This window comes from Atractosteus spatula, chromosome 3, assembly GCF_055471065.1.
Source record: "Atractosteus spatula isolate fAtrSpa1 chromosome 3, fAtrSpa1.hap1, whole genome shotgun sequence".
In the NCBI taxonomy this organism is placed as follows: Eukaryota; Metazoa; Chordata; class Actinopteri; order Semionotiformes; family Lepisosteidae; genus Atractosteus; species Atractosteus spatula.
In genome coordinates this window covers 14,355,756-14,369,281 of record NC_142708.1, presented here as the reverse complement: position 1 = coordinate 14,369,281, position 13,526 = coordinate 14,355,756, and the positions used below count along the sequence as shown (strand labels likewise).

Genomic DNA, 13,526 nt, shown 5'->3' with positions numbered 1-13,526 from the left:
AGTTTAAAATGTAGCTCAGGCAGGAATAGGCAGTGTTATGTGCACATGGTCAGCAGCTCAGGGAATAACACAGGAGTGTAGGTAATACATTTGTTTAATAGATATGGGTGACTGACTTTTGATAAATGACCTAGATTTCCCTACTAAACAAGAAACTATTTGAATTAAATGGAACAGCTACTGAAGCAAAAGCAACATAGTTACTACTTTACCATTGCAGTTTATCGAAGATGGTCTATTTGTTGCTTTTGGAGTAGCCCTAATTCAGAACACACAATATCAGGTGTTGACATTCTAGAAAAAAATATGTATTTTAAAGAAAAAGAGTTAGAGGTAGGGGGAGAATTAATGCCACCATGGAATCCTAGAATGAGTAATTTAATTCACTGCGAAATTCATACTTTAAAAAAAATAGTAAAAAATTGGTAAACAGAGCGGGTGTAGGGATTTACATGTTACCAATATCCTGATGTTAGGGCCATAACACCTTTAGTTATTCCAAGATCATCTCACCCTCTCACAAGCAGTATCATATTTCAACTGAAGTACAAGATGCTGTGGAGAAAATAGTAAATGATTTAGCACAGGAGGGCATAGTCAGATTAACTAGATCACACCCAATTCTCTGGTGTGGCCAGTAAGGAAGGCTGATGGATTGTAGTGTTTTATTATTGATTACACCTGCATGAACATGCCTAAACTTCACTCCATTGTAGCTAATTCTGTAACAATTTTCGGATATTGGAGGAGATATGACAATTTGTACTGCACTGGACATATCTAATGGCTTCTGGTCTCTGCCACTAGGAGGGGAATCACAAAATAAGTTTGCATTACATTCAGGGGGAGACAGTACACTTGGACTCACATACTAAAAGGTTTTCACAACTCTCCAACATTATTTCACAGAGCACTGGAGAATTGTTTAAGAATTAACAAATGCTCACCCTGCCATGAGCCAATCTGTTTTGCTGCAATGTATAGCAGATGACTTGCTTTTAGCCATCCCTGATTGAAAAGAACTTGCTAAAGAACTACTAGTTTCACAACACCATAGATCTGGAAATTATTAGCTAATCTAGCTAAAGGACAAGTGGGATGCATAGAAGTAATTTATTAGGACAGATTATTTCAGCAGAGGATGCAGAACAACAGCAGATCATAAAAAGGCATTTTTGTAAATGGCGGAGCCCTTTACTGTCTGAGGTTTGAGAAGCGCTCTTGGATTGTTAAACCACTGTCGACAGTTTATCCCAGATTATGCAGAGAAAACCCAGCCACTGTATCATCTGATCATTGGAGGGGCAACCTGGACCTGGTGTCCTTGAATGGACTGAGGAACCACAAGAATCTTTTACAGAGCATAAAGAGAGACTGACTAGTGCTCCAGCACAGAGACTTTCTGATCTGTGAGATCCTTTCCACCTGTGGAGCTGGGAGGGAGGGAGACCAGACGTACACTGCCAAAAAGGTGGGGAACTGTTATAAGCCCATACAGTATGTTACTGTTAAGTGCTTTATTTAAATCTTATCACTATTTTAGAAGCTTACAATAGTACTAAACATAGCATAAGAAATACAAAGACATACAGGTGATTAGAAGACAGACTGGGAAATTGTTGTAACCCAATAGCTAGGTTGCTCAGCACTCTTAGGCAGGGCCTGAAAAGGGGGAATCTTCACTGGAACTTGGTTAATATGGGTAACATGAGGATAATGTGTACTAATTTCTTACTGCACATGCCGAGTTAAAGCCACACCGAAGGAGATGACCAGGATGGCAGCATAAGGACAACATGAGCGGGAGGAGTAACAAACCCAGCACACTGCACAAGGCAGCTGGGAGCAGGTGCATCTGTCATCCTCCAAGTCCCGGGAACGGGTGGACTTCCTCATCTGATGGGGTAGACACCAGGTGAAGAAGGGTTGCATCTGCACTCACGCTGAGTTTGCAGAGGGTGAAAGGGGGGACTGAAGGATTGGATTTTATGTTTTGTATAACATAACAGTTACATGGGCACTGTTACATTGGGAACTACAAAAACAAAATGCTTATATCTAGCATGTTTTGTGAAAAACATGTTTTTTGTGACATTTGTTAAAAACAAAATGCAGACAGCTGACAGGGATAAATTGTCTAATCAATACGCTATGTATCATTTGATAAAAACAGAGGAGCACTATAGATTGCTATTAGCCTAATGAACTTTAACAGGCAGAAGAGAAGATTTGGTCCTAACCAATGCTTGGGTATAATTTGTCAGTTTAGCCAGCAGGAGGAAGTGGCTATTAAGTTGCAGTTTTTGGAAGTTTATGGAACATGTGGAACACAAGCTATAAAAAAGACCTGTCAGAGAAACTGGCAGAGCTCTCTTGTTCTCGCGAGCTGCTACTGCTGTGCCTTGACTTCAGTACTGAAATAAAGGTCTGACGATTATTCACTTCTGTAGCCTGGACTCTATTTCTTTTTCCCATTCTCCTGAAGAGGATTGACTTCACCTGTCTGCCTTCACTATATTCTGAAAATGCTTTTAAACACATATAAAACTAATGAGGTGTAATGTGTACAGTAGCTTTTAAAGAACATCTAGACAGGAAACAGGAACAAAGGTCTTAAAGGTAAAATCTAAGAGTGTTAAAAATGTTTTACTAGGAACTCAGATCCTAATATGCGCTTTATATTACATCCTTATTTGCCACATATTGAACGGAATTCCATAAGTAAATACTTTTTATTTAATCATCTTGCCATAAATTATGTTAATTCCAGACCTTCTAAATCTAACAACTGGAGTTATTGACAACAATTAGAAACAGGCAATATGTTAAGGAATGTATTGCAGTGTTATTCAGTTTTTTTAATTGTAACTTCATACAGCAGACCTTTCTTGTCATCCACGGCACAAAGCTGGTCATCACTTTATCACTTAAAACTTCTGCTGGATGTAATAGTACTTACATAGAAGGCATAAAAGAATTTCATGTACTAGAAACACGCCAGATTATCAGATCTCCAGGGTTTGATGGTTATCCGATTAATAGGATACCTGTCGAGTACTAATACTGTATGTACCTTCATAATTAAAATTGTAATAACTGTTATTTTTACCATTATGTTAATTTGTTCTTATTAAAAAAACAATTTCTTGTAACAACCTTGAAGAAACTGTTCCTTGAATGAATGTGACAAACCTGGGAACCCCTGGTTACTTGCTCCGCACACTGTGGAGGTTGATCCTTTTTTTCAACATTTTCATCATTTTATGGATCGGTCATGTACTGTAGCTCCATCTTGAAAATGTTTTTCGAATGAACAGTGAAGGTCACCCTGTGTGTAGTGTTGCACTCCAGAGCTTGTTTCTATGGAATCAAAGCATCTTTCAGTTACCTGTCTTTCCCTAGCTCTTGCGGTGTCAGAAGTGTTTTTGCTCTGCACTGCATTTCTCCTGCATGTGCAGAGGGTGTTAGCAGAAATGAAAGGAGACTCCCATGCATGGTAAGAGCCACTTTGCTACTGCACCTCATTTCTGTTCAGGAGTAGGCAACTGCATATTGCTAGACAGGAGTAGTGTCCCATTCATTTTGTGTTACATGCTCAGAGGTATTCATCCTCATTCTTTGCACTTACTTGAAACTGTGTATTGCTACAACAACAGTAAAAACAACAAACAACAAAAACTGCTGCTTTGTCACTTTGTCCACTGCATGTTTATGCTCCTAGTGAACAAGAAACAGCATACTGTAGTATCTTAAAAATCATTATATAAGCGCAAGTTTTATTAATCACTTGAAACATAGGCTGTGCAACGTATTTCTCAAATGTAATACAACACATTTAGCATGTAATACAGCACATACAGCACATTAAACTCATCCAACTTCCAAGGCTCCAATGCTTCTTAAGAATGTGAGCCTATTTTAGACAATTAAAATATTATTTTAAAGTTCAGGCGGTTGAAAGCAATATGCATCTGAAACATATAAAGCAAGCTAACTACACCACTATTAAGACTATTAAGCCTAACATTTAACTAAATGGCACATAAATATTTGATCAAGATGAAATTGTATTTTAAAAAGTGAGCCTTTGTAAAATGTATCTAAAATGGTCTATGGATGTTGTTGTTTTTTGGTTTATCTTGTATTAAGGTTTCAATCTTGTCTATTCTGAATCATGCAGAAATATACAAGCCTATCTGTCTGAAAAATGTGACTGCACAACTGCAGACTCAGGCATGGAACTGCTCAACTACTAAGGCACATAGAATAAAAAAACAAAACTTGTTTCAGACTAGCCAGCAATTTGTGGTAATTATGTCAGGTTGAATGTTCTAATGGCCATTTTTCTTCTGCTGGATGTACAAGTAATAGTTGTAATATAATTTCATGTACTAGAAACACACCTGATTATCAGATCTCCAGGGTTTGATGTTATCCTATTAATAATAAGCAATTATACTCCAATCATTTCTTGAAATTCACTACCTGACTGAGGGACCTTGCAGAGACAAGTGTGTTTGTTCTGAAATGATGTGAACCCATATTTTTAAACCCAACTAACTGTGGAACTTGGCACCTGAAATAATTTAGGTTTGCCATATAAAATACACAATTACATAATGTATTTTTTTATTTTTCTTATATTATATGCCTTTCACCAATAAAAGTATTCAGTTTAAAATGTCTACGGTATATATCATTTTAATTCAACAACATGAGCAATAATAATAATAATAATAATAATAACATTGATTTTTTACAGTGCCTTTAAAAGTGGTACTTTACAGTAAGAAAAAAGCACACAATGGGAGGAGTTAACAAAATCACACAATTACAAAAAAGATTTGGAATACAGTGGGACACAAGTGGGCAGGCACAGAATCAGTCTTGATTTGAAAGGGCTCAGGGAAGGTGACTCTTCATTATCATTAAGGATAGAATTCCAGAGCTTTGGGGCATACCAAGAGACGGCCCTGTCCCCCAAACTATACAGACATGCTTGGGGGACAGGCAGGAGGCTAAAATTTGAAGGTGACGAGGTGGGTAGTACAACAATAGAGAGGCAGAGAAGTACTAAAGTGCCAAGCCTTACACCAGTTGCTATCAAAATTATTCACCCCCCTTGGAATTTTTTTTTTTTTACATTTTATTGTGTTTCAATATGGAATCATAATGTATTTAACTGGGACTTTTTGCCATTTATTAACAGGAAACACTCTATCAAGTGTCAAAGTAAACCAATTCTACAGAACCGCCTAAATTCATTATAAATTTAAAATGGGAAATAGCTGATTGCATACGTATTCACACACTTTGAGTCAATATTTGGAAGAGGCACATTTTACAGCCACAAGTCTTCGTGGATACGTTTCTACCAGCTTTGCACATTTGGACACTACAATTCTTGCCCATTCTTCTTTGCAAAATTGCTCTAGTTACTGTCAATATCTGCTATTCTCAGGATCTTCAAAGCAAGAAAGGAACTAGGTGTTTACTAAGTTATACTGGGTCTGTGATGCATGATTTCCAGTATAGAGAATCCCTAGGTTAAAAATGGCCTCTCCTGGCTTCCAATAGGGAGATAGGTTTCCTATTCACTTTGTAGCATTCAGATTTACTGACTGAGAGATTTAACTGTTTGTCATATTCTGTTTAGTTGAGAAGGCAGGTTCATCTCTTTTGTTGAATACTTTGAAGCAGTCTGGAATCCTTTGTGGTTGGTCTGGTTGGTCAGGACATGGACCTCGGCAACACCTTGTTTGTAAATAGATTAACTTGTATGTTTCATTTTATGTTGTGTGTTCTTAGTGGGTCTATATGCCATTATTATTACATATTAATAAATTAATACATTTGTTTAACTCAGTATGTCTGATTTCATATTCTCTATGTGAACAAAGAAATCAAGTGCCTATAAGCAAAAAACAAATTATAGGTACAAAATTTGAAACACTGAGTTTGAAGAGGCTACTTAGTAATAGACTTACTGTACTGTAGGTGCTAAATGTTGATGCATCTTTTACATCTTATGGACAATGTGGAGAAACAGTATAAAACAGTAAAAAGCAAAGGAAAAGTGTACAATGCACTAGTAAAACCACATAACGAATATTATGTATAATTTAAAATTTGCTTTGGAATGAGTTCACAGACTAGCAAACAAGCACATGGGCTTAAACAATATACAACACTAACACACTAAAAGAAATGAACCATAGAGGACTACAAGGTGTACATGGTAAAAGTATTCAAAATCTTCGAAGGCACTAAACAAAGTCAGCTTGGTGAGTTTATTCAAGTTCAACAATGAAACACAGAAGAGGGCACAAGAGGAAGCTGTGCAAAAGTGCATTTAGATCCTTAATCAGGAGGCAGCAGACTTCACAAAAGAATGTGTGAGAATGGCATACATAAGCTACAGCACAATGTTGTTGAAGCCGATACCCCGGCTTCCTTCAAGATACGGCTAAATGATATCTTTGGATCAATTATTTACAAATAATCCGGCTAGATGGCTCAAATGCCATCTTCTCATTTGTAACCCTTCTTATTCTCTCATTAATGTCAGCACATTCCAAAAAAGAAAAGCAGATGAGACATCCGAGATGTAAGTAATGGGATTTAAATTCTGAGGGGTTGTTATCATGATCCATGAAACCATATGGTAATGTAACTTAATTAAAAGCATCTTATTCATAACATAGAAAAATGCGTACTGAAAAAGCAGGCAACAATTTTACACTGATGGAGTACCAAACTACCATTCATCTGGAACACTGTTTGAGTTATACGATTAGTATCCTCAACTGCTATAGAAACTCCAAAATCCTTTTAAATAAAGGTAGCATAACACAGATCCATTCGTAAGCCAAGACTGCCTGTCACCATCTTCATGTTCATAATATTATTTTTTGTTAGCATATCAAAAAGCCCTGATAAGTACAGAATTATCTTAGTGCTACTGCACATATGAATGAGTGGAACACTTAAGTTTCCACTGAAAATGCATTAAGCCTGCCCTAGGTCATAACCAAGGAAGGCCTTAAAGTGTTTCTGTTTGAATAAATGGTGCCAGGTATAAACACACTCTACACTGACAATAACCACAGCATACAGAGCAATAAAAAACAAACCTGCTGTAAGTGGGTTACAAGGCCAAATCTTGTCCTGCTTTTGTAGTTTTAAACCGAGAGCACAAAACTCACCCTGGCTAGAATATACCCCATGACAGGCCAACACTCCAACAAATACTAGCAAATGAGCGGAGCTGTGGCACTGCAGCTAAGGATCTGCGCCTGTGGCTGGGAGGTTGCCGGTTCAAATCCCACGACTGGCAGAGGAATCCTACTCCATTGGGCCCCTGAGCAAGGCCCTTAACCCCAACTGCTCCAGGGGTGCTGTACAATTGCTGACTCTGCGCTCTGATCCCAAGCTTCTATGCCTGTCTATGTCTCATGGAGAGCAAGCTGGGGTACAGTATGCGAAAAAGATGAATTCCTAATGCACGAAATTGTATAGGGCTAATAAAGTGATCTTCTGCAATTTCCCTCACAGGATCAATAAAGTATCTATCTATCTAAATACAGAAATGATCAATTTAAAGAAATATGAATTGTGGTCATATCTATTCTCTATTACAAAAATCTAAATAAAAACATCAACTATTACCTTACAGTCTGCATATCGTAATGTACAGTGTTGTACAAAAGCATTCACCTCTTCCAGTTAAGTCTCACTTTGTCAAATTACAAAGAATAAATTACTATACATTGTCTATAATTTTACTTGGTAATTAGCTATTCTTTCCACACAGCACTAAGGTTTTATGATGATGGTGGAATTATTCATGTATTGTATATGCTAAACTTATTCTGTTCCTAAGTGAATCAATGTAATCAAATGTGCTTCGTGGCTTTCAAGGTTTAACATACCTAAAATCAGTTTTTGTACCACTTGTCTAAAGGACAATTCCCAAAGTGGTGTTTGAATTACAAAAAGTTATGCAACCTGATAAACTATGAAGTAGATACAATAGAAACTGAGCCATATTCATTAAAGTTTTACATCACATTTTACTACCTTATTCAGAAAATGAGAAATAAGCTCAATATCAAAATATAAAGAGGCATTTTAACTTATTTTTTTTAACTTTTAGCATCCTTAGAATATGTGATGGTAAAACTACTTTGGGTTGCTTTCTCACTAGGAAAGAAAAAGATAGTAACTGTTATGAAAATTACTCGGCAAATAACTTGCAACCCTGCCAATGACAAACGAAAAACAATTTTGGTAAGCTGTTAAAAGAAATTAGAGAGAAATAAAACAGGCATAGGTATAAAATTAACATAATCTAACAAGCTAACTGTATTTATTTTTCACCTAACAGCCAGGGCTTTCCAGGTGGGTGAAAGTTATCTCTGTAAAATTTCTTTCTACAATGAAACCACAAACTATTTCAAATTGTTTTTTTCCACCAGGCAAATCAAATCCGAGTAAACTTTCATTTGCAATGAAGACCTGTAGACCCCTTTATACAGTAGGACAATCACTGGAGCAATTCTGAACAAACCTATGACTTGACCCCCTCAGTCTTGAGTCCAAACCCCTAACCATTACTTTACATTTGTGCATTAAGTACTGTATAAAATCTCCATAGCTAACGCCACCATTCTCCTTCATCTTCAGGACACGCAGTGAGCATTTGAGTCTTCTCAAAAAGCATAAACAGTGCCCAGTGGAAACATAAATACAGGCCATGTTTCATTTGGCTCAATCTCTCTCAGATAAAATTAAAATGCGCATGGAAAGTTTACCATGGAAATTTCCCTAATTTTTAACAAAAAATAACTCTCAGAGTAGGCTCATGCAAAATTTTCAAAAATCAGTTTCTAACTTATTAGCCTGGGATTACTCTATAGCACGAATAAGGTTCTCGAAACAGAATCACAAACTATGTTATCCTCTTTCAGCTCTTTTAACCGATACTAACATGCTGTCCTCTTCTACGAATTATCAGGAAATCAAGACCTACACATACAAAATGCCATTTACAATTAATTTTTTTCTTATTTGTCAGACAAAAAGTGTTCATGGATTATGATAATTTCCTCATCAAGATCAATTATTGGCTGTCATTGCATGGAAAGATTTCTGTTTGTGCCTGTTTCATGACAACATCTAGACACTGGTTAACTTGAAAACAGTCATCTCAAAGATCACAAGTAGGAAAAAAAATCAGTTTAGTCTCAAATTCCAAATCTTGACTTTAAAAGATTAATAATAATAAAACACAAATGTTAAGAAATAGTACTGAAGCACTAGGTGAACAATATTAATTTCTAATCTTAATGATATTTGATAGTTCAACATTTTTCACTTTTTCATGAGTTTTTTTTTTTAGAGAATAAACCTTGTAATTGGACAAATAAGCTTTTTATGAAGTGACAGGAGCTTGAGAACATTTTTGTTTAATAAATAACAAAAACAAAGACTGCACAACAAAATCTATGGAATGCACATCATATTTTTATGATTACAGGAGCTTCAAAACTATCAGCATTATAGTCAAAATTACTGTTTATCCATTTGATACACCACATCCTACACAACATGGCCCAAGTTATAATTATGTCAAGATTTAAAGCAATAATTACAAACAAACAGTAATCACCTAAACCACAATAGCTTTACTTGCATATGCATTGATAGACAAACATCTTTCATTATTATGAAGCTATTTGCTTCTTAAATTTAGGATCGTAGAAGATACAAATGCATGTTACAACTAAATTGCAGCATGTGCGGCATTAAGACACATAGCTAGGTAACAACCTAAAACATCACATAGCCTGGTCACACTATTAAAAAGACACTATGCCTGGTCTTGTTTGCAATTCCCAGCAAAATGATTTGAGGAGAAGAGAAGCGGGCATGATCCCACTACAATACATGTTGCTCGATATACTGGAGTTCACATTTCTATTGTTTGCCACATATCTATTGATGACTCACCAACAACAAACAAAAAGTGTAGCAGACCATCACAAAAGTGTTCATTAATATGTGACATAGCACGAGGCAAAATGGTAAACACTGTCCTTTCATATATAGGACCCTTTCCTGCCAATCACTATTACAGGCCAACAGACCACTGACACACAATAGAGAACATAACCATGTACAGTATCTTCAAGGCCTGTTTTAATACATTACCACTGTGTTGGGACATATTTAACCCAACACTATCAAAAGGCTAAATTTCAGCGGGTGACACTCCACCACATTTAGTATCACATACAATGGAAGAACGCTGTTGTCTCTGTTTTGCATATTTTTGTGCAGACAAGGTTGACAGCTATGCAAGAGTACAGTATGTATATAGAAGTTGGAGTGGTTGAATGATTCCTGTGTTGTGTTTCTATAGACACAAAGACTGCTGCAGAAAGCTGATTAACTCATTTGCTCGTCAATGTTGTCTTCTTTATAATAACAAGCTTTATATACTGTCTTAGAAAAGCAATCACCTCAAAGCAATTGTTCCGGCAAGAAAAATCCAGACCACATACTGTAAGGCTCAACCAAGCATTCCTGTACAGAGAAACATTCAATCACTGACCTGGTTAAAAAGAAATATTTGATCCACACCTCTGTCACCTAAATCTTTTTTTTTCAGAAAACATAACTATGTTTTTTTTATTTTCACTAATGTTTTTTATCTCTAACAATCACTCCTATAATGAAAGAGTAATCACAACTTACCCTTTATCGGTTGTCATTTTTGGCTTATTCATTTTGCTCTTTTCACTTCATCATTTTAAAGGCCCTGCAAATCAATAATAATGAAAAATAGTATATTACTGGGCAGTAGTATAATGGACAGTGCTGATAAAGTCATTTTTCTAACTTCCTAACTCAAAAGCAGGTATGTGTATTTTTTATTTGGGATTATACTGCCATGCTGGAGAAACAATCAAAATACAAAAAAATCTGTGAAGATACAAGAAATGTTTGAATCTTACAGCATCTTTGCAAAAAGCATAAAAGGTTTAGATCATTGCTGAGGTCAACTGACTGCTGAGTACTTGCTCAACTACTATGCTGAGCAAATTTGCAGGTACATTTACAGTACAAACACTTGCTCAAAAGCAAATAATTTTGACTTAATTAGGATTAAGTTCTTCCAACTTTGTGGATACCTTGAACGTTCTGTGTTGTCTGAGTTAAAAACCAAAACTTGAGTGGCCAGAAATCACAATAGAAGAACAGATAATACCAAAATAACCCTTAAATGGGCAGCAACCATTCATTACTGTATGTCTTTCCATTCATTTTCTTACTGCTTTATCCAATACAGGGTCATACGTGATCCAGCAAACAACAGGCATAAGGCAGGATACACCCTGGACTGGGCGCTGGTCCAATCGCAGGGCACACACAGACCCAAACAAACATGCACACACTCATACAAGGGCCGCTTTTCCCAGAAACCAATTAACCTTACAATGTCTTTGGACTATGGGATTGAAAGTAGAGCACTACATGAACTCAAGGACTACATACAAGCTCCATGCCAATGGCACCTCAGGTCTGGAACTGAACCCAGGGCCCCAGAGCTGAAAGGCAGCAATCTTAACCACTACACTCTGCTGCCCCAACATGTATCAAATAATAAAAAAGGCAATATTATAAATAATACCACCATAAAGATTTGCTTTTAAAGCCCTCTTTCAAAGTACTGTGTATGGTTAAAAAAGTTATATGTTAGCCTAATGCACAGGACAGTAACTCTCCAGGGGATCTGAAAAGTGTCAGGCTATTGTAACAACTGCACTTGAAATTTGTGCTGTGCACTTCTATTTCTGAACCTCCTCTTCTACAAATATATTGAAGGCTGGTGCTTGATAAAACAAGCTGTGAGGAATCTGCAGTTGATGTGTTCAACACATACTGTAGCTATTTAACTGACCTTGAATCACCAGGGCTCTTTCTTTTACCAAGTTGCAGTACATTGACAATAATAAGAGATAACGAATAAAAAGCATGAAAGAACACGCTTTAGTTTGAAATCAAAATACTAAGTAACAGCTGAACTGGAGATTTAGAAATTTAATAAAGTTCTCAATGTTGGGTACATCCATAAATCCTGTATTATAACTGGCTGAAACTCTATTCACAACCTACTGATTAAAATACAATTAAAAGAAAATGGAGAAAGACGTTATGGATGCATTCAAAGCTTTTCTCAGCAACATGGAGCTTTTTCTTACTAATTTTCAGCGTGAAACTAACCTCATACGTACAAATATACAGTATGTGGATGTTACATACAGTAAATGCATTTTTATTTGGTGGAGGTTACAACTGTCTTTAAGATTTAACAGAAGTTCGCCGAAATCTCTGATGTTAACTAGTAATACATTGTCAATGCCAAAGTTATTTAAATTAAGAAAAAACGAAGTTCCAAATTTCAAAAACATCCTGAATAGCAAATGCAATCATCTTCAGCGAGTCATATCAAAAGAACACTTAACAAAGTGGCGATAATTTAATAAATACCAATCTGATCAACGCCATTGTTCAAGTTCACGAAACATTATGAATTTGGATCTGTGTTCTACATTAAAATTTAAAACGCAAAGAAGGAAAGTCTTACAGTTATGAAGCAGATTAGTTTACCTTATGGAGATTCCCACACTTATATAAGAATGATAAATCCTTTTATGGAATTTTGGTGTTTATTAGCTTGAATTTAAACATAATCGTGGTTATATCACACGCCTTTCTTAATTGCCCACATTTATCGCATTAACACAATGTTCCCATTATTGCAAACTTGAAAATTAAGCGACTCATTTAGCAGTCTAAAATGGAAGAAAAATAACAATATCTCATACGACAGGTGTCATGGAAGCTACGAAAGCCAATATAAAACAAATACGTCGAACAATCAATAAATCGTCCATATATAGGAAATAGCTCTTCAACGTCCGTAATTTTTCTTACAATACATGATTGCACAAAATGAAATATATAATACACGTGTTATGCATTTACAGTACATGTGGCAGACGTGACCTGACATGCCATGTAATTAGTGAGCAACAGTCTGTGGCATGCTATATATGTTCACCCCGTAACTATAACAACTTGCAGCGAGTTAATGCAACATCATGCTGTGTGCAGCTTGCCTGCAAGCGGGCCTGACACCTGCAATGACTGTCAGCCTTCTGCTAGTGCTGTAGTGTTTGAGACAAAACTGGAATAGCACACATTCCTATGCACCTGCTGAATGCCAATATGCTTTTTCAAAATAGCTTGCACTCCAGAGACAAATTCATATTTTAAGGGCATTTAAACAATACAAACCGATCGCTGAAGCAAGCGATGTCCCATACGGGGAAGTCAGCTCTTCAGTGCGAGCTAAGAGACGCCCAAATGTTTTGATACAAACAGCATCCGATTCCCAGAACCATTGCTGTCAATACTTGTTAAATCTCGCGAGAAGGCAGAGGACTGAGGGGTTTGTA

General features: G+C 36.4%; 1 protein-coding gene across 1 annotated transcript in view; it reads right to left on the bottom strand.

Annotated features, from left to right (window-relative positions):
• agtpbp1 (ATP/GTP binding carboxypeptidase 1) overlaps positions 1–13,441 on the bottom strand; it is an 84,193-nt gene extending 70,752 nt beyond the window's left edge. The window contains exons 1-2 of the mRNA XM_088911273.1: positions 13,366–13,441; positions 10,759–10,822 (exon numbers count right to left, since the gene is read on the bottom strand). Of these exons, the coding sequence (XP_088767399.1) occupies positions 10,759–10,790 (32 nt within the window). The 5' untranslated portion in view covers positions 10,791–10,822; positions 13,366–13,441. The remainder of the gene's footprint in view (positions 1–10,758; positions 10,823–13,365) is intronic.
• Between the last annotated feature and the right edge of the window lie 85 nt (positions 13,442–13,526).